The sequence below is a fragment of the Cannabis sativa genome, chromosome 2 (genome assembly GCF_029168945.1).
Source record: "Cannabis sativa cultivar Pink pepper isolate KNU-18-1 chromosome 2, ASM2916894v1, whole genome shotgun sequence".
Classification (NCBI taxonomy): Eukaryota; Viridiplantae; Streptophyta; class Magnoliopsida; order Rosales; family Cannabaceae; genus Cannabis; species Cannabis sativa.
The window spans coordinates 52686422-52707394 of record NC_083602.1 but is presented as its reverse complement, the minus strand read 5'-3'; the positions used below and the strand labels follow the sequence as shown (position 1 = coordinate 52707394).

General features: G+C 28.4%; 4 protein-coding genes across 4 annotated transcripts; 2 read left to right on the top strand and 2 right to left on the bottom strand.

Moving 5' to 3' along the window:
• Nucleotides 1-577: 577 nt before the first annotated feature.
• Nucleotides 578-1361, top strand: LOC115725570 (uncharacterized). Its single transcript, XM_061109026.1, has 2 exons — nt 578-988; nt 1093-1361. The coding sequence occupies exons 1-2, from the start codon at nt 582-584 to the stop codon at nt 1232-1234; spliced, it is 549 nt and encodes a 182-aa protein (XP_060965009.1). The 5' UTR covers nt 578-581; the 3' UTR covers nt 1235-1361.
• Nucleotides 1362-1810: 449 nt separating this feature from the next.
• LOC115713453 (uncharacterized) lies at nt 1811-3385 on the bottom strand. The gene is made up of 3 exons (XM_061109422.1): nt 3113-3385; nt 2917-3056; nt 1811-2834 (listed from the first exon to the last, which is right to left on the bottom strand). The coding sequence occupies exons 1-3, from the start codon at nt 3383-3385 to the stop codon at nt 1811-1813; spliced, it is 1437 nt and encodes a 478-aa protein (XP_060965405.1).
• A 193-nt stretch (nt 3386-3578) lies between these two features.
• Nucleotides 3579-5161, bottom strand: LOC133034354 (uncharacterized). The gene is made up of 3 exons (XM_061109421.1): nt 4822-5161; nt 3949-4317; nt 3579-3841 (listed from the first exon to the last, which is right to left on the bottom strand). The coding sequence occupies exons 1-3, from the start codon at nt 4823-4825 to the stop codon at nt 3579-3581; spliced, it is 636 nt and encodes a 211-aa protein (XP_060965404.1). The 5' UTR covers nt 4826-5161.
• Nucleotides 5162-6140: 979 nt separating this feature from the next.
• LOC115718669 (methylesterase 17-like) lies at nt 6141-14239 on the top strand. The gene is made up of 4 exons (XM_030647492.2): nt 6141-6509; nt 6726-6866; nt 8703-8837; nt 13747-14239. The coding sequence occupies exons 1-4, from the start codon at nt 6231-6233 to the stop codon at nt 14017-14019; spliced, it is 828 nt and encodes a 275-aa protein (XP_030503352.2). The 5' UTR covers nt 6141-6230; the 3' UTR covers nt 14020-14239.
• The last annotated feature ends 6734 nt before the right edge of the window (nt 14240-20973 follow it).

Sequence of the window (20973 nt, the reverse complement as noted above, 5' to 3'; positions counted from 1 at the left end):
CACCCTGAAACCGGCGGACGCCCGGCTGTTAAAATTTTTCCAGAAGTGGATCACTTATGCTAGGGACAATGGCCGTCCTAGGGATGTTCACCTTTGGCGAAGCCACTAGATCGTGGTTCGTGAAGTTGATGGTGCTCAACGAATGGCTCGAAGATGCTGTAAGTTATTTCTTAACAGAATTAATTTATTGTGTTTTTTATTGTTTGTGCGACTTATATGCGACTTACATGCGATTTATATGCGATTTATACTCACTCTATATGTAATCTGGTTTATGCGACTTTATGCGATTTATGTGCGATGTACTTGCGATTATAAACTGATTATGTTGGTTCGCGATTACTGTGCGATTTTTGTGCGATTGTTGTGCGATTATTTGAAACAATTTTGGTAATTTGTTGTGCGATTTCCTGCGATTCGTTGTGCGACTTTTATGCGACTTCTTTCTAACTGTTTTCATTTGGAACACAGCAAATTGATGCCATGGCGCACTTATTGAGAAGAAGACGGACCCTGTACCCGGAAGTCTACACCCGAAAAGGTGTAGTTTTGGACACATCTCGCTCCACGAGTTCTTTTCCATGTTTTGGAATATGTGTGAGGGTGACAGGAGCAAGATCAAATGGGATGAGAGCGTCATGAGCTACGTGCAGGGGATACCGCACAGATACTTGCCATGTTGGGAGAAGCAGGAGTACATATACTTTGTGTTGCACCTTCCCAAAGAGCGCCACTGGGTGGCAGTTGAGGTGGATATCGAGAACTGGGAGATCATTGTATATGATTCCGATATCGGTGCCACCGTTGAGGCAGCCATGGAGTCATATTTGAAGCCTTACAGCGAGCTCTTTGCAAATCTAATTCGAGATAGCGGTTATTTCCAATACAACAATTATGTACATCCGGTGGAGTTGGGCGATCTCAGTCAGCTCCTACCCCTCCATTATAGACGAGCTACCTCGGAGGTTGTACCACAAACGAACGGCAGGTGAATCTCTTTTTCTTTAGTATATTTTGAGTAATTTATTTAATTTTGCACTCCATTATGAATTACTTAACTTAATTGTTGCTAATATTTAGTTTTTTTTTTAGTGGCAATTGTGGAGTGTATGCCATGGAGCACATTGAGCACTTGATGCTGGATCGTTCGTTGGAGCATGTGCATGATGATAACATGCTCACCTTTAGACATAGGTGGTGTGTGGACCTATTTTACCAGAACTTAACGTGGTAGTTTTTTGTAGGTTTTTGCAATGTTAATCTTGTACACATAAACTCCCCTTTTGTAATTGTATTATAATCTCACCAAATTTATATATAACAAGTAAATTTAAAGCTATTTAAATTGTTGCTTGTATCAATTTATTTCTTTTTTAAATTTTTCATAAATCCTGTGAGAAGATGACTTCTTGATAAATTATTTCACTAGGAATCGCATTAAAATCGCACATTCATCGTGCATAATATCGCCAAAATACACAAACTAACAAATCTAGATTACTTCACATCGCAGAAAAATCGCGACATAATCGCACAATGTCGCCAAAAATACAGAACCAAAGCAAACTCAAAAACAGGATCCTGTCAGTTAACATCGCACAAAAATCGCACAATAATCGCAGGATATCGCCAAAAAATACAAAACAAACTGCAAACTAGCTCCTGTCAGTTACAAATCGCACAGTAATCGCATAATGTCGCCTAAAATCGGTAAACAAACCAAAAAATTATTAATCTAGGAGAAAAAAGCACAATATCCAAATTATTAATCAGTTACAACACATATTCATTTAAAAATTGGAGAAATGGTTCAAACTCGAGCTTTGCATGTAGCTCTGTTGTGCCCTGAACCGTGACATAGCGAACAATGACGAGGTTCCACTACCACCTGACCACTAGACGGTCGACGCTTCGTCGGTCTTCTACCTGCATTGCTCTTCCTAGGCCGACCTACTGGTTTTTTCTCCACTGGTACCCCGATTCTTATGTTCTTGATATGTTCCGGTAGTACCCACTCATCCTCCTCGCCAACAATATTAATTGTGGCATCGTAGGTTTTCTTCCACGTTTCTTTAGTGTAATATGGAGAGCAAAGTGTGTACACGCTCACATTCTGACTAACTGCGGCACATGCATGTGGACAAGGGATTTTCAGCATTTGGAAAAGTCCGCAAGTGCATGTTCTCTCCACTAAGTTCACATCACCACCTCTCTCACCTTGAGGACTCGTACCAACGTTGAACAATTGGGCACCATTACGAAGGACACTCCTGAACATACCATCTTTGTGTTGATCCTTTAAATCATTTTCAAAAGTAGTAGCCAAAGGAGTAGCGCACTTACTAGCCTTTTCGAGACGAGAAGCAAACCAATTTTGAAGTGTGAACCTGATGAAGTCAACCAAAATAGTTACTGGATATTTTCTCGAATTCTTCGTCACCTTGTTGAAGCTTTCATAGCCGTTGCTTGTCATTATGTTGTACTGATCGCCTGGACAATAAGGACGAGCCCACTTTTCAAACCCTATTTGCTCGACGTATGTAGCAATGGCAGGGTCCATCTGTTTCAGCACCTCAAAATGCCTATCACATTCCGTCTTGTTCCATGCGTAAGCTGCAAGCCATATTTGCTTGTTGCATACATCAGTCTTAAACTTGTGATTGACATTCATAGTAATATGCTTGAAGCATGCACAGTGGCATGCTTCTGGGAAAACAACATCAACAGCATGTTCAATGCTTTGATGCCTATCCGATATGAACATAAGATTTTCAACCGGACCAATGGCTTCCTTCAACTTTCGCAAGAAATACTTCCAAGAGTCATGATTCTCACTGTCAACAATTGCAAAGGCTACCGGAAACAATTGGTTGTTTGCATCGTACGCAACAAAGAACTAACGGTGTTCCTCCATACTTCGTCTTCAAGAATGTTCCGTCGATACTAATCACAGGACGACAATACTTAAATCCCTTCCTACAAGCATCGAGTGACCAGAAACAGTACTTGAACCGGTTATCCTCGCTGACAATGTCAGTAATAGTGTCTGGATTATTCTGTTCCAGCATGTAGAAGTAACCATATAATTTCGTATAAGATTCTGCTGGAGTACCCCTCTTGTACATAACTGTCTCTCTCTACATCTCCAAGCTTTCTCATAACTCATCTTGATGCCATATTCATCAAACATATCCCTCTGTATGTCTTTTGCCTTGTAGTTAGATCCATCTGATGTGTACTTGTTCTTAATAATGTGACCAATGACCCACGGTGCTGCTTGCCGGTGATCAGAATGTCTAGAATCCAAGTTACATGTGTGTTCGTTGTGAAACACAGTAACCTCAAACATGTCACAAAGTGCCTTCTTCTTCCCCTTAATCTCCATTTACAATTTTCATCCTTACAAGTAACGTAAAACACATCAGTGCCAGACTTACTTACCATCCACTCAAAATTATTTTTCAGTGCATACCTACCAACTACATTCTTCAATTCTTCCTTGTTTTTGTACAACTTGCCAAGATATATCTCCCCTGAAGGCGTACCACTAAGAGATGTTGTATACACATTATTTTCCTCTATGTCTTCCTTGTCCACATAAGTGGTTTGAATTTAGTAGAAACTTCAAATTCAGATATAGGAGTACTATTAGAAGGACTTGGCCGATTGCTACTAGTTATTGGTGTTTGGTGATTCTCACTACGGTGGGGTCTTCTTTGTCGCTCTACTTGGGTTCTAGGAGTTAGTTCTATCCTCAGGGGAGGTACCTCTGTAGCCACATCATTATCCCCACCTAAATCAACCACACGATCATTGTTGTAAAAGGGAGCATCGAACTCATCTGAATGATCAAATGCGATACCCACTCTCTCATCATCTACATTAGTGCCAACTAGTTCGTCCAAACCAACCCCGAGATCGGTTGCGGGACAAAGGTCCCAACAACACTTCTAGGGGTTACATTCCGGGAAGTAGGCTCCAAATTCACATTCTTCTTCACCTTAGTCACAAATAGTGGCAACAAGTTGTCCACACTCATTTTTGCCTTCATGCTCAAGAACACTCGTAGTTGACTATCTTTCACTAAAACCTCAGGTGGAAACTTAGTGCCTTTCATGTACATGTAAAGAACTTCTAACTTCAATTCAAACACCAAGGGGTCCACCTCCAACTCCTCATGCAAAACTTCATGCAACTTTTTCAGTGTACAGTCAATGTCCAATATCAATGTCCTACTTTTTGAGGAATCAAATACCCAGTTCAAACCCTCCAAAGTCCAAACGCCATCATACAGTACAGGCACAAATACAGATGAATCTATCCCAAAGAAAAACAAACAAACTTACATTTAAAAATACCATACTATATCGCACACAGTATCGCACAATATCGTACAATAATCGCTTTACACAAATATGATATAAACCAGTTATGATGTCGCACAAACATCGCACAACAAAGGAAAGAAATCGCATAAAGTCGCACAATATCACATAGTCAACAAAATCGCATAACAATGCACAACATATCGCACACAAATCGCCAAACATCATTATCGCACATAACATCGTATAATAATCGTACAAAGTCGCCAAAATTAATCATGTCATCCCTAACCTCAGATTTCTCATGAAATCGCACAAAACATCGCATGATGTCGCATAAAATCGCAAAAAACAAAAAAACCCAGAAAACCACAGACTGTTAGCCACAAACTCTACCTCCATTTCAAGGACACAAAAGTCACATATTACAACTAACAATGTTCAGATCCATGCAATTCAACAAAAAACTAGACTATTTACTAAGAAAAACACTTACCCATTGCTTTGTTGAGTGAGGTGGAGGTTGAGGGTGAAAATGGTGGAGGTGGCAGTCGGCCGGGAGAGGGTCGATCGGCGGCAGTGACAAAAAGGGAGTGTGTGTGAAGAGAGAGAGAGAGTGCGTGAAGAGTGAGAGAGAGTGAAAGAGAGAGAGAGAGATCGTGAAGAGGAGAGAGAGAGTGCGTGAATGAAGATGAGAGGGAGAAGAGGCAAATTTTTTGGGTTAGAGGAGAGGGGTATTTTGGGGTCACTATTAAAAGATGAGAATAGTTATAAAATTTTTAAAAGGGTAGTATAATTAAACACCACCTCTAATCTTTAAGCATAATTTATCAAATTTCCCTTATCAAATTACTAAAAGTCAAGAGTTAAAACTTGATAGAACATCAATAAGAGATTAAAAATGAGATTTTTCTAGTTATAAAATAGGTATAGCTAGTGAAATTACACGTGTCAGCAACACTTAGAGTGATTGGTGATTTTTTTTTTTTTTTAAATAAAATAAAATGATCACGTTGAAATTTCATTAAAGTTAGAAAATCATTTGATGTGATAAAATTCCTCGTAAATAAATACCTCATATTCTATTTTTCAAAGAATAAAAAGAATGTTGAAAAAACTAACAAAGCAAGGGGGAGAATAGTTTGTTTATTATGGGACCGACCCAATTAAAATACTAACAATTACATCATTCATAGAATTTATACATTTTTTTTTTAAAATATAATTTTTAAAATATATGCTAAGTAGTTCTATTTGCACAACTACACCTTATTGTTAAAAAATTAAATAAAATTAAATAATTTTAAAGATTACGTTAATATTTTTTGAAAAATTTTCCTCACATTATTTTATCTTATTTGATTTTATTTTTATATTTTTTTAAACCATGTAATTTTTTTTTCAATTTTCTCAAAAATTTTCATATAATTTTTTATTTTAATTTTTTTATCATGATATTTAAAATATATTTCATAACTATATTTTTTAAGAATATAAATAGAAAGATTTTTTTTTAAAATTTATTACAATATTAATGTAAATTTTATATAAAATAAAATATTTTTTAAAATTTATTGAGTGTAAATAATTTTTTTTAAAAAAAAATATGCATAAAAATAAGAATTTCGCATTAAAATATTAGACGCAAATAAACGTGCAGAGTTGAGCCACGACTGCATGGGCATGTAACCCGATCCGTTAAGTAATTAGTGGTCCAATACGTGTGGGCCGATCCGTTTAACACATGTCACTTGGGCACACATATTGAGGTACTAGTTGTTTAAAAATGGCTTATGGCCGCGTCATGTATATAAATTTATTTATTACAAGTATCAATAAGTATCTACTGTCTAGGGTAGTACTAGTATAGTAGAATTGAGTAGTACAGGGTTGAAGAAGAAAATTATGGGTGAAAGGGAAGGAGAAAGTGAAAGTAATAATAATAATGATAATAATAATGGGAAGGGTTCAGGACTAGAATTTGTGCTAGTCCATGGATCAAGCCATGGAGGTTGGTGCTGGTACAAGATCCGGACTCTGCTTGAAACATCCGGTCACAAAGTCACATGCCTTGACCTTAAAGCCTCAGGCATAGACTCTTCTGATCCAAACACCATTTTAACTTTCGATCATTATAATCAGCCTCTCACCAATTTTATGGCCTCCTTACCACCCAACCAAAAGGTACACACAAATACTTATCTCTTGCTATTTATTAATAGGCTAATAATTAGAATATTTTAAACATACCTTAATAATATATTCATGAACTCAAAATTTAAATATACCTTAATAATATTATCCTACTCATGAATGGAAGCAAAAAATTTCCATATTAATTAAGAATTTGATGAATATATATTTATATATGTATATATATTATTTTGATTAATTTTGAAGGTAGTACTGGTGGGACATAGCGCTGGAGGGCTAAGCCTTACGGATGCAATACACAAATATGGTGAGAAAATTCATGTGGCTGTGTATGTTGCTGCCAACATGTTGAAGTACGGCTTTTCTACGGATCAAGATAGAAAGGACGTACGTACGTATAATTATATATATATATATAGAAAATTATAGGATGATTCTACAATGCACCCCTTAAAAAGGATGCACTGATGCACCTTTAACTTGTTTCGGCATTCAGAGAAATTTTTTAGTCTAATTTTTTTTCATATTTATGTACGTTATAGCTATTTAAGATATTCTACAAAATTTTGAAAAATTCGGAATAATTTACAATATAAAAAATAATATTCAAACAGTCTATTTTACACGCGTATAAAATAAAATAGTCACGCGTGTAACATACTATTTGAGCATAGTTTTCAGCGTGTTAAACTTTTTCGAATTTCTTAAAATTTTGCAGGATGTCTTAAATAACTATAACGTACATGATCATGAGAAAAAATTTAATTAAAAAATTATTTCAGATGCTAAAACAGATAGGGGTGCATCAATATATTCATTTTAAGGGGGCGCATTATAGAATTTTCCAAAATTATATGAGGCTAATTAATATCTATTTTTTCATTTTTTTTTTCGTTCTAAATTTTATTTTAGATTTATTACTTGAGCTAGCATTTGCAACTAAAAAGAAAAAGAAAAAGAGAAATGAGATTAATTCATGCCAAAAAGAAAATGATGTGGGCTTCCCCAAGTTCTTAGTTAGAATCGAGAGATGAAAAAAAATAACATATTATTATTGGTATAATTTAATATGGTATGTCACAAATTTAATATTTTTATTGACCGGCTAAACATTTTGAAAAAGTCTCAAATGTTGATAGAGTAAAATACATATAAAGAAGGGAACTTACATGTTACATTAATTATTAGTTAAGTATAATCTCGATGAATGTAGTGGTGCCCATGAGTAGTAGTGGGTAATAACATCGTTAATAACTAAAGAAAATAACGCACCACACCATCAATGCACACATAAATGTGTGTAGACTAATACATTGGTCAAAAGTGTTAGTTATATAACTTATATAATAGTACGTGTATTGTTGCTACACCGTATAATATAATATTTGTTCGATGTTAAAATTATATAAAGTTTATTATATCACTCAATTATAAATTGTTTAGATTTCACTGTATAAATATTTATCCACAAAGAGTATTATTATTTCACATCTTAAGATACTTTAACATTATATAGGGATGTGATACATTATAATTAATTATAATTGTTCTTCATATTATTTATTAACATTATTATTATTTTTTTTGTAATGTTTGACACTTTTAAAGTATAATAAATAAATATATGTATAGAGAAATGAATTGATGGTTGCATTGAATTTACTAATAATTTATTGACGTCAAAATAGTAAGTAGTTTGATCAAATATATTTATTTTTGATAGAGATCAAATATGTCTTGATAATTAGATAAATACTTACTATGGTTTATGGTTGATGTGATTTATAAAAAAAATCAGTTTTAATAAAATTTATTCGTTTTTAAGAAGTCAGTAAGTAGTTTGTTCCAAAAAAAAAAAAAAGTCAGCAAGTAATCTATTAAATTTAATAAAAAGTGGTCCTTACTAACTATTTATCAATGCAATCTACTAACATACTATATTTATTCTTTTTTGTCGTACCAAATCGGTATAAAATATGAATTTTCCCTTAAAAAAAACTATTAATTATTAAGTTTCGTCCGAAAATGAAATACTTATAATAACTTAATGCACCTTTCAAATTATTAACCGTCTTGTACTGCAAATGCACTTTATTGTATATAAATATGTATTAAATTTGACTAATTAGTTTGGTGAAACTAATATAAGTACATCATAGTTTGTATCTTGATAAATCACTGCTATTATTAGTAATTAATATTGTGAGTAATTGATTTGAGCAGGGGGAGCCTGATCTATCTGAATACGGAGATGTTAGTGAGCTCATATACGGGCTTGGGCCAGACCAAACTCCAACCAGTGTCATCATAAAGCCTCAATTTCAGAGTATGCTTATGTATAATACCAGCCCTATTGAGGTAACATCATCACAACTTAATTAATTAAAATATACATATACATAATATAATATCAGTAATAATTTGGAGCAGATAGTTGTGCATGTATTATATACTTTAGAAAATTATCAGATAAAAAAACTAATACATCATTGTATGTACAATTTGTCAATTTGTAGTTGTACCTAAAAAATCACCAAAAAAAAGTTTGCACTTAAAATGTGTCGAGCATATCACCTTTTTTGGGCTGGAGCTTCAGGCCCAATAAGTTAACTATGTCTTAGTGGCTGTCATGGACCAAGCCCACTTCTATAAGATGATCGTTATATTGAGGAAATTATACTCTATACCCTTTTTATATTGTCCTCTTTTTTAAAGTCTATCATTTTTATCTCTTTTTTTAAATATTGTACCAATTTTTCCCTTGTCACTTCACGATACTCTCCATGTGATTCTCTTATATCAGGGTATTTTGGGTACAATATATATAAAAAGAGGTATGTTTCAAATAAATATAAAATTAGAGGTAAATTTGATTAATTGATCAATAAAAGGGGCATTTTCCAACTTACCCCCGTTATATTCTTCTTTTTATTTTGTTCTTACAAAACTTTTTTTTTTTTTGGGGTAAGTTGAAAAATGCCTCTTTTATTCATCAATTAATCAAATTTACCTCTAATTTTATATTTATTTGAAACATACCTCTTTTTATATGTATTGTACCCAAAATACCCTTACATAAGAGAATCACATGGAGAGTATCTTGAAGTGACAGGGGCAAAATTGGTACAATGTTTAATAAAAGAGGTAAAAATGATAGATTTTAAAAAAGAAGGTAAAAATAAAATAGGACAATATAAAAAGGGTATAGAGTGTAATTTCCTCTTTTTTTTTTGTCATTTTTACATTTTTATTGTCTCACTTTTTTTTTTCTTACATTTTTACTTACCATGTTTTTAAAAATACTGTATTAAAGTTTTAAAATTACAAAAATACTTTATTTTAACAAAATAAAAAAATAACTTAAAAACAACTAAGACATTTAAAAAATAACTTTAGAACAACTTAACAAACAATAGGAAAACAACTATAAAACAAAAAAAGATAATTACAAAACAACAAAATAAACTTGAACCTAATTGCAATATACAAAATAATATCAACTCCTTAATAATATATTTTTGTAGTACAAATTTTTATTTTTATTTAATTTTGACAACTTGATTTATCTTTTTGTATTACTACGTTACTTTTTTTTTTTTATGAAATTTGTTGTTATAACTTCATACTTTTAACTTTTTTTTTTCTTTTCGTTTTTTAAGTTAGTGACAGTTAAAATAATAATTTATTTTTTAAAAGTTAAATAAAAAATTACATTAATAATAAAAATAATAAAATCTTATGGTTTCAAAATGAGGTATATAATATAATGGGAAATATATAATTAATATGTCAATATCTACTACTACTGCATATTGTGTTAATTAAAAAATAATAAAAAGAAATCGTATTATTGTATTTTAATAAAATATGTCAAAAAATAAACTAAAAATATGTATCTAAACTATAAAGCAACACACATATAACAAAAAGAAAATTATCAGGAGGAAACTAAAAATATACACTATAAAAAAAATACACATAAATAAAAAATAACTAATGTTGAACAAAAAAATATTTTGAAATCCACTTAAAAATAACTAAAAAAATATATAAAAATAATAAAACAAGTGTACATACTATGTGGAATAATATTTTGAAACAAATGCACCTTAAACCTAAACCCTACAACTAAAAAATTATGTGGAATAATTTAAGAATATATACTATAAAAAATGTACATAAACTAAACAATAATTGTAAAAAAAAACATAAAAATAAAAGAAAAATAATTATAAAACACCTAAACAAAAACTTAAAAATAACTATAAAATAATACAAAGACAACTATAATTCAATAGAAAAATAACAAGACATCAACCTTGTTAAAAAATACAAATTATTCATAAATCAACTCCGAATAAACTACAAAACATTAACAAAAAAATATTACTTTTATTAATCATGTAAAAAGAGAGAAAGATATAAAAGGAGTACTGTTCTCAATTTTTTTGTAAGAGAGAGAAAGAATGTTAAAAAATATGAGAAAAAGTGTAAAAGTAAAAGAATTATATTTTAGTAAAGATAAAAAGAAATTAATTAATATTTTTTTTTTATAAAATGTGATTAACTAAAGAAAAATAGTATGAAATAGTAAGAAAAGGTAAAAGTAAAAAAAAAAAAGAAATAGAATAAGTATTTTTTTTTAAAAAAAAACAATTTTTTGAGAGATTGAAAAAGTTTTAAAAAATATATATAAAAATGTACCCTTATTATATAATTTTTTATATATAAAGAGAGGGAGAAGGAGAGGAAGAGAAGTTAGCATGAACAAATAAATAAAGAGATATAAGTCTTTCAAAAAAAAAAAAATAAATAAAGAGATATAAGGAAGGATTTTTTTTGAAGCTTTATAAATAAAAAAACAGTAAAATAGAAAAAATAAGTAGGAAAATGTATAAATGTAAAGTTTGGACAAAAGTTAGTATTATGTGTAACTTTTTTTTTTTTTTTTTTGAATTTCAATTTGTATAAAAAATAGATTTTTTTTTTTACAATTTTTTTTTTTATGGGGAAAAATTCAAAAAAATACTACTAATTAATCTCATTAAGGGAAAAGCCTCATACCCACTTGATCATTAGACCACTAGCAACATTATCTTTTAAAATACATTATTAAAATTATACTTTTTTATTTTACAACGCACTTTTACATTACACTATACATCAATTTCCTTATATTTTTTTTACATCATTAAATTAATATTATTTTTATTTTTTAGACTATTAAAATAATAATTTTTAAACATATATACAATATACATAAATAAAATATTATTTATATATGATTAAAATAAATTTAGAAAATGCACTATTCATTCTCTACATGTAGAACAAATTGCATTATTTTGAGTGCATCTCTATTATACGATAGAAGCATTTTTTTATTACATTTAGCTAAAAATTTTAAAGAATCCTTATTATAAAGAGATTATTATGAGTGCTTTTATTATTCTTTTTAGGCTAATTAATAATTTTTTCTCTCGAACTTTGACATGTACTTAATCATGCCCCCTGAACTTTTTTGACCATTAGAAATTCCCCCCTAACTATTGAGATTGTTAAATTTAAGGACTTTTGTCTAATTTCATTCAATTTTACTGTTTCATTGATTGTTTATGTACTAAACCATGCTCCCCAGACTTTGATATCTACCAAATCATGCCCCTCAAACTTTGATATGTACTAAATCATGTCCCTTGAACTTTGATCCATGTTAGAATTTTTTACTAAAATTAGACAAAAGTCTTTAAATTTAACAATCTCAATAGTTCGAGGGGAATTTTTAACGGTCCAAAAAGTTCAGGGGACACGATTTAGTACATGTCAAAGTTCGGAAGGGAAAATTACTAATTAGCCTTCTTTTTATTACTGATTAATACAAACACTTTAGATAGAACTCATTAGCCAACTAATAATTATATACTATTAATTAATCTCATATTGATTAAATAAGATAATTGGTCAACCTAAATATTTTTCTTATATTTTTAGAAATTGCGCTCAAAAAAATAAAAATTCCCTTTTATTTTTAGAAATACCAATTAAGAGTTTGACCATTTATAAAGTGAGGTTTATTTAATTCTTGTGTGGTAGACTATAGAATGTTATACACCAAGGGCGGATTTATGTACAAGAGAGAGTCGGGATAATTGCTTTTTTGAAAAAAAAAAATTGAAAAAAAATTGTATATGCAATTATTTTTTTTTTAAAATAAATTGTATATACAATTTAATTAGTTATTATCTGTATTTTTACTAAAAAAATAATATTTTTAAATATAATATTAAAGGTAAATACTATTTTGGACCCTGTATTTTGCAAAAGTTACAGATTAGGCCCTGTGTTTTGTTAAATGATAAAATGGACCCTGTATTTTCTAAAATAGTAAAAATAGGACACTGAGCTTAATTTTTGACAACTTTTGTTTTAATACAACCAACTTGAAGATAATGCTTAATACGAACAGATACAAAAAATGTAAATAGTTTTGTCATAGCACTTTTAGATCGGATTATAATTAAACTTTATTTTGACAAAATACAGGGTCCATTTTGTCATTTAACAAAACACGGGGTCCAATTGGTAACTTTTGTAAAACAGAAGGTCCAATATAATAATTAAATATATTACTTGGGGTGGCAAAACGTGTCATCATGTCGTGTTCGTGTCATATTTTATGTGACCTGCTTTTATATTTCGTGTCAAGCGTGTCGACCCGTTTTTTGACTCGTGTCTAATTATCTCAACCCTAACCCGACCCGTAAAAAATCGTGTCGTATTCGTATCGACCCACTGTGACCCGTTTTGCTATTATTGAAGCTGGAATTGTAGAGAAAAATAATAGATTTAAGCTCCATTAGAAAACTTATATACATTTATGTATATATAGTTTGTTATATATATAAAAAATTAAAAAAATTTATATATTTTTAATTAAATTAAATTTAAAATTACATTGAATCACTAAATATATATTTTTGTATAATTATATTATTATTATAAATTTTTTATTTTAAAAAAATCGTGTTAAACGTATCACATTCATGTTAAGTGGGTCGTGTTGTATTTGATCCGTTTTTATTTCGTGTCGTCAACCCGTTTTCGACCCGCGTCTAATTTTCTCGACCCTAATCCAAAAAATTCGTGTCGTGTTCGTATACCGTGTCGAAACCTATTTTGCCACCCCTATATATTACATATGAAATAGAGGTTATCCCCACACTTTAAATCTTGGGAAAATGATTATATTGGTTAATATTACTATTAGGACTCGACATTGGCGAAAATGGTGGTAAGGCCAGCACCGTTGAGGGCTTTCCAAGATGCTACATTCGTGGAAGGGCCGTGCTCGGATAGCGTGAGACGAGTGTACATTAAGACATTGCAGGACCGAGTCATAAAGCAAGAGCAACAAGATGCTATGATCCGCCGATGGCCACCTTCCCAAATTTTTCTTTCTGATACTGATCATAGCCCTGCTTTCTCCAATCCTCGAGGACTTGTTCGTCTTTTACTTCAAGCAGCCAACGGTGTTAATTAGTAACTTATTCCACTTCCATCCTTTATCTACCTATTTTAGTGAGTTATTGCTATTCATTTCTATAAATAATTACTAATCTATATATCTATATATAAATATAAAGGAAAACACAAAGGAGTCTGGGTGGCATGCTAGATTTTTTTTAGTGTATTTTTAAAATTTTGTGATATTTTCATATTTTATTAAGAAATAAACTACTACACATATAAACTTATAGTCCCACATGGTTTAAAAACACCTAAGGTGTTATCCACGTAGGTTATAAATAACATTTTTCTTATGCAACTTTCCATATCCAATAAATATTTTCTTTATTGATTTATATCTTTTAATAAGTTTTAAATTTTTATTTAATATTAAAATTCTATATCCATATATAAATTTAATATATATATATATATAAATATAAAAAAAAAATTGTAACATTTTCATATTTTGTTTAAAAATAAACTACTATAAAATTACAAATACAAACTTAGGTGTTGATTAATGTGTTATCCAATAAATATTTTCTTTATTGATTTATGTCTTATTTAATAAGTTTTAAATTTTTATTTAATATTGAAATTCTATATCCATATATAAATTTAATATATATATATATATATTTAAATATAAAGAAAATTTTGTAACATTTTCATATTTTATTTAAAAATAAACTATTATAAAATTACAAATACAAACTTAGGTGTTGATTTATGTGTTACCCAATAAGTTTTAATTTTTTATTTAATATATAAAATCTATGTTTGTATATCTAAATATATATAAATATAAAGGAAAGCACAAAAGAGTTTAGGTGACATTTTCATATGTTTTTAGAAATAAACTACTACAAGTACAAATTTAAAGTCTTAATCCCTTTTTAATGATATTTATATCATTAGAAAGATAATAAAATTTTCTATAATTTTTATGAAGACAACCTTCACTGAATTAATGTAGTTGTTGGTCAAAATTTGTGATTTTTCTGCTGTAATGTAAGAGTACGAATTTTAGTATAAGGGCTTTGACCCATGTTTTATTATAGGTAGTAATGACGAGATGACAAGTCTTAAGTAGCGGGATTTTAGAAACACCTAATGTATTATCTATGTAGGTTATCAATAAAACTTTTATTATGCTACTTTCTATGTTCAACAAACATTTTTATTTTATGGGTATTGATTTATGTCTTACTGAATAAGTTTTAAATTTTTATTTAATATATAAATTAAATAATTTATCATTCATATTATAATAAATAATTATATATCATTAATATTAATTAAGTAATTTACAAATTATAGAAAGATTTTTCTTTGTTTATAATTTTTTTAAAAAAATAAAAAACACACATATATATAATAAAAATATAACTAATTCAATACTTTTTATACATGTAAATACGTTACTATTTTTAATATATTATTTACATAATTTTTTAAATTTACATATATATTAAAATTTGTAAATAAAAATATTCTTATTTACAAAAAAATATCACGTTGTTTAATTACTCTTTTAGGTGTTATACATGTATAGTATAAATAATATTTTTTTTTATTTTTTCACAATATTTTTTAATATATAGGAGATTGATTAATATCTTAACTATTTCTTTTAACAGAGAGTTTGGTGAAATCCTACATTTTTTCATTCTATTTTGAAAATTTTGTGAGCTTTTTTAATTTAAAAAACACACATATATATAATAAAAATATAACTAATTCAATACTTTTTATACATGTAAATACGTTACTATTTTTAATATATTATTTACATAATTTTTTAAATTTACATATATATATATATTAAAATTTGTAAATAAAAATATTTTTATTTACAAAAAAATATCACGTTGTTTAATTACTCTTTTAGGTGTTATACATGTATAGTATAAATAATATTTTTTATTTTTTCACAATATTTTTTAATATATAGGAGATTGATTAATATCTTAACTATTTCTTTTAACAGAGAGTTTGGTGAAATCCTACATTTTTTTCATTCTATTTTGAAAATTTTGTGAGCTTTTTTAATTTGTTTTAAAGAAAATTTTAGAAGTAATAATTTTTCTAAAATAATATCTACTTAGACTAAATTTTTTTATAAATAAATATTAATTATTTTCATTATTATTTATTTATAGATTAAATTCATTTTGAGATTATTTTTTTTTTTATTTTACATTTCTATATCTTTTTTAATTTCAAAAATTACAAACGATTTTTAAAAACTAAAATTTTTAAGTAAGTTTATATATGTATTTTTCTCTAAATTTTATTTGTCCAAAAGTTGAAAATAATTTTTTATTTTATTTATAAAAAGTAATCAGATAAAAAAAATAATTGAATGAATATATGTATATATATATATATATATATGAAGGTATAAGCTTATAGATTATTATATGACATACTAATATTTGAACATTATTTGAATCTTTGTTGTTTTTTTCTTCATTATTTGAATTTTATAGAATATAATATCACTATTTTTACAAATTTGTAGGTCTATTTAAATGTTTTTGTTATTATTTTGGTTTTTCATAAATTTAGTTTCAATTTTTTAAATAGTCAAAATCAGGGAATGAATTAAGTATTTTTTTGTACTTTAGAGATAAATTTTTTGTATTTTCATGTAATAAATTTATTATAAAAATATAAAATTTAAAATTACTAATAAAATTATTAAATCCTACCAAACTATCCATTGTTCATTACTACTTTAAAATTAACATAAAAGTTAATATATTTTATAATACAATAAAAAGATATTTGCAGCATAACATAATATAGTAACAGTAAATTATAAAATTTAAAAGAACTAAAAAATATTTATTAATTAGTGCGGTTATGTAGTTAATTAATAAGAAGAATCGTGTTGTTGGGGGCATAATAATATTCAAACAAATTCAGACAAACAAATAACGATTCATATTATTGTAACATGCGTATGTTTAACGTACGTGATATTACTACATGCATGTTTTGGGTTTTTGATGTGTTAGTGTGCATATATAAAAATTAACTATAAATATTTGAAATTAGATATCTATATCCCGTAAAAACAAAACTGTTAAAGATAAGTCTTAGCTAGAGCTTTATTACAATTTGGTACTTTGTTTGTTGTTAGGGGTAGGGGTGTTTATTAGACCACATCATACTTTTAAGTCTATTCAGATCTAATCTAATTATATATTGGATATTACATTTTACCATCTGATCTGATCCGATCCAATTAATTTCAGTCATCCAATCATAGACGTTGGATTGGATCGGTTCTATCCGTTAATATATTTTATATATATTTATTAGTTTAATTTGAGTTTATTCAATATTTTAGACCTAGTATTTTTTGAATTGAATCAAATCTATCTAATATTTTAGGTCCAGTATGTATTGGATTAGATTGGATGGAAAAAAAAGAGTAAAATTTTAATGTTAATTTTTATATATACATATATATTTTACGTATAACAATATAAAATCTAATTACTCATCTAAATTAAATAAAAATACTAATTAGTTCGATTGGATGTTAGATGTATTGGATTTTTGGACACCACATCCAACATTCGATCCGATCCAATTAGATATTCAAAAATAATGTCCAATCCGATCCGATTACAATTAGATTTCTAATGTTTGACGGTCGACTGTAATTGGATCGGTCAGTTGTCATTAGATTAGATGATTTATGCACACCACTAGTTAGGAGTGGACACGATTCAATAACTGAACCAATCTAATTACAACTGGATTGGATTAAATGTTAAAAGTTGAATTTTTATTGAATTGAATTGATAATTGGACATCGATCTCAAAATCTATTTAGAAACTGATCTAATCAAATTACAATGTTTTATTTTATTATGTGGCTGAACATTTAGACCCGAAAACCCGACCACCCGCCTCGACTTGCTGCCAAAAAAGTTGAAAAATTAAAAACCCGTAGGGTCAGGTCAGGTCCAACTCAAAAATGGGCCACACAGGTATCAGGTTCGGATTTTAAAAAACCACAACATAACAGTTGGGTTGTAATTCGAAACCTGAATAACTAAAATATTTATTTTCTTTTATTTTTATTACATTTAAAAACAATATTAAGGTATTTACTATTAACCCTAAAAGTGAATAGTATAATACTGCTCCTTTCGTTTTCTCTAAAACTTTAACCCGCCTCCTTTGCTTCATCTCATCTCCTCGCCAGTCCACCATCTCATATTCGTATCTCCTTCTTCTTCTTCGGCGGCCGACTCAGTCCAACGACGGAGAGGCTCTCCCTAACATCCAAATCCTCCCAGGCACTGACTCCTCCTCCAAGAAAGCTTCGCCCGTACCCGTCGCCCACTACTTGTCCCGTGCCCACCACTGCTGCCACTTTAACTTTTCCATGGTATGGTATCTTAAGCCTTTATTTGCATTATTTTCTCTTATTTTCTTTTCTGCACTTATCTCTCTATATGCCTAGAAAAATTGGCCACTTGTTTTATTGTTCAAATAGTATATATAGTGTAACAGTACATTGACATACACTAATCCAATTAATTTAATTTAGGCCCAAAAATGTTATAAAAAATGGTATTTTTAAAAATAAAATTTCATTTGAATCCAAAAATAAATCATTCGGACTTAGCCCAATAAAATCTGAACCCAACCACAACATACCCGCCAAACCCGACCACCCGAAAACCGAGTTTGGTTGCACATTTTAAACACCCAAAATTCAAAAACCCAAACCCGACCATCCGAAAACCTGAAAATTTGACGTGTAGCTTTATTTTATTAGTTGGTAGTGTTGTTGTTTTAGTTATTTCAAACTTTTGGTTGCATTAAACTTATAAGAATGATATATTTATGAAGTGTTAAACTTAAAATTAATGTTTATATATAATTTTTAGGTTTTTTTTCTTCATATTTTTAAGTTAATATTAAAAATTAGGTGTGTAATTGTATATTTAATTAAAAGATCGATCCAATCTAATAATTAAATGGATTGGACTGGTTTGGACCAGATGATGATTTTTTAAATCTAATTACTAATTAGATTGGATCAAATTAAGAGAAAAATATTAGATTGGACCGGATGTTCGACCCTAATTATATTCATTATCTCCTTTGTGATCTATTAAGTCATTATCTCTCTTATACATATATAAAGTCATTATATATTTCAAAATCATTGAAAAAGTTTATAGAAAAGTATTGTGTAATATAAGAGTAATTTGCGGCGTAAAGTTTATATATCTCATCAAATATTTAGAACTAGGTTTGAATATTTTTGCTTTGTTTGAAATAGTTTTTTTTTTATATTAGTCAACTCTCATGAGTTCGACCTCGTATTTACATGAACATTATATTCTAAAATAATTCGTGCATCTGCAAGTATAAATATTAAAATACTCACTTTTAGATACAACAATTATGTTATTTTCTTTTTATTTATTTTTTACATAGCATTTTTAATTTTAATTTTAGTATGCCTATTTTATTAATTTAATGCTTAAACATGCGGGATTAGCATGCACCTTGCTTGGTTGATTTGAGGTACGGTGGTTGTTGTGATGTGCCAATTTGTGTTGGATTTTATGCTTTTAGTTAGTAATGTTATGTCTTTTCGACATATGTCATTCCCTTATCAAATCACATAAGTCTTTTTTAAAAGTATATTTTGAGTTATTTTGTAATATAATTTAATATTATTTTATAAGTTCATCTTAATAATTGCGTGTTAATAGAATGTACTTATTATTGGGTGAATTTTTTTATTAGAAGTTAGTATAAGTCACAAAGTCGTCAAAGATAAAGTATAATTTACTAAAAATTTGAGCTATTGTTTTATTGCTAAATATTTTTAACTTTATCATTATCAATTATAGTGTGCTATTTTTGACTTTATATTAACATTGTTGTGGTTGTAGACATTTCATTATTTAATATTATCTGCCTTAGAAGAGAGATTCAAAAATTAGACTAAACATATCAGATTCTATAAAAAATGACACTATTTTATTTAATAAGTTTTCAAAGATAATTTTTTTTATTAAATTTTATTTCTTGCCAAAAAAGAAAATTAACTAATAAGCATTTTTTCTTATATAAAATTTCTTAATATTTTGTTTCTTTAGTGTACTAATTAACTTTCTACTTTATTTATTTATTTTGTAGGTTTGTTTAAACTGTTTATTTTATACAGATACTTTTTTGGGTGGTCTCTAGTTGTTTTGTCTAAATTTTCAAGGTAATTTGCTCTTATAAAAATCGCTTTGTTTTGTAACGATTTATATTTTGACTTTGTATACATTTTGACTAGTACAATTAGCTTGTTGGTGGGAAGTCTTTCTGTTAGTGACGGATCCAGGATTTAAACTAAGGGGGTGTAATTTTTTCTTTTGTAATTTACTCTACAAAAAGCATTAAATGTATTTTTAAAAAAAAAAATTAAATTGCATATATTTAAAAAAAAAATGACGAACTTAAATCCTTGCTCTTGACATAAATCTAAATTTAGACAACCACTACACCAAAAATCTAGTAACTTATTTTAATTTAGAGTAATTTGCGCCATAAATATTCAAGTTTTATGTCAGGTAGCAAATAAGTATCTAAGTCATATTTTCGGCGGTAAAAATGCCTTCCGTGACACTCCTGAAACTTTCGTAGGTACCTCTCCATTTTCTTCCAAATAAGTGTCCACGTGTCATTTATTAGTCCACATCATTAATTTTATTTTTTCATTTTAAAATTCATTTAAACTTATTTAAAAATCGCTTTAAAATAAAAATATATATTTAAAATGTATAAAAAATAAAAATATATTCTATTATTCTTACTTTTTCTTCAAAAAAAATATCATTTTACATAAAATTAAAAAAAAAAAATCATCACTATACTCATCATCCTCACTCATCATACTCATCATCCTCAACATATCCAAAACGACTGTTCATCATCTCAACATATCCAAAAC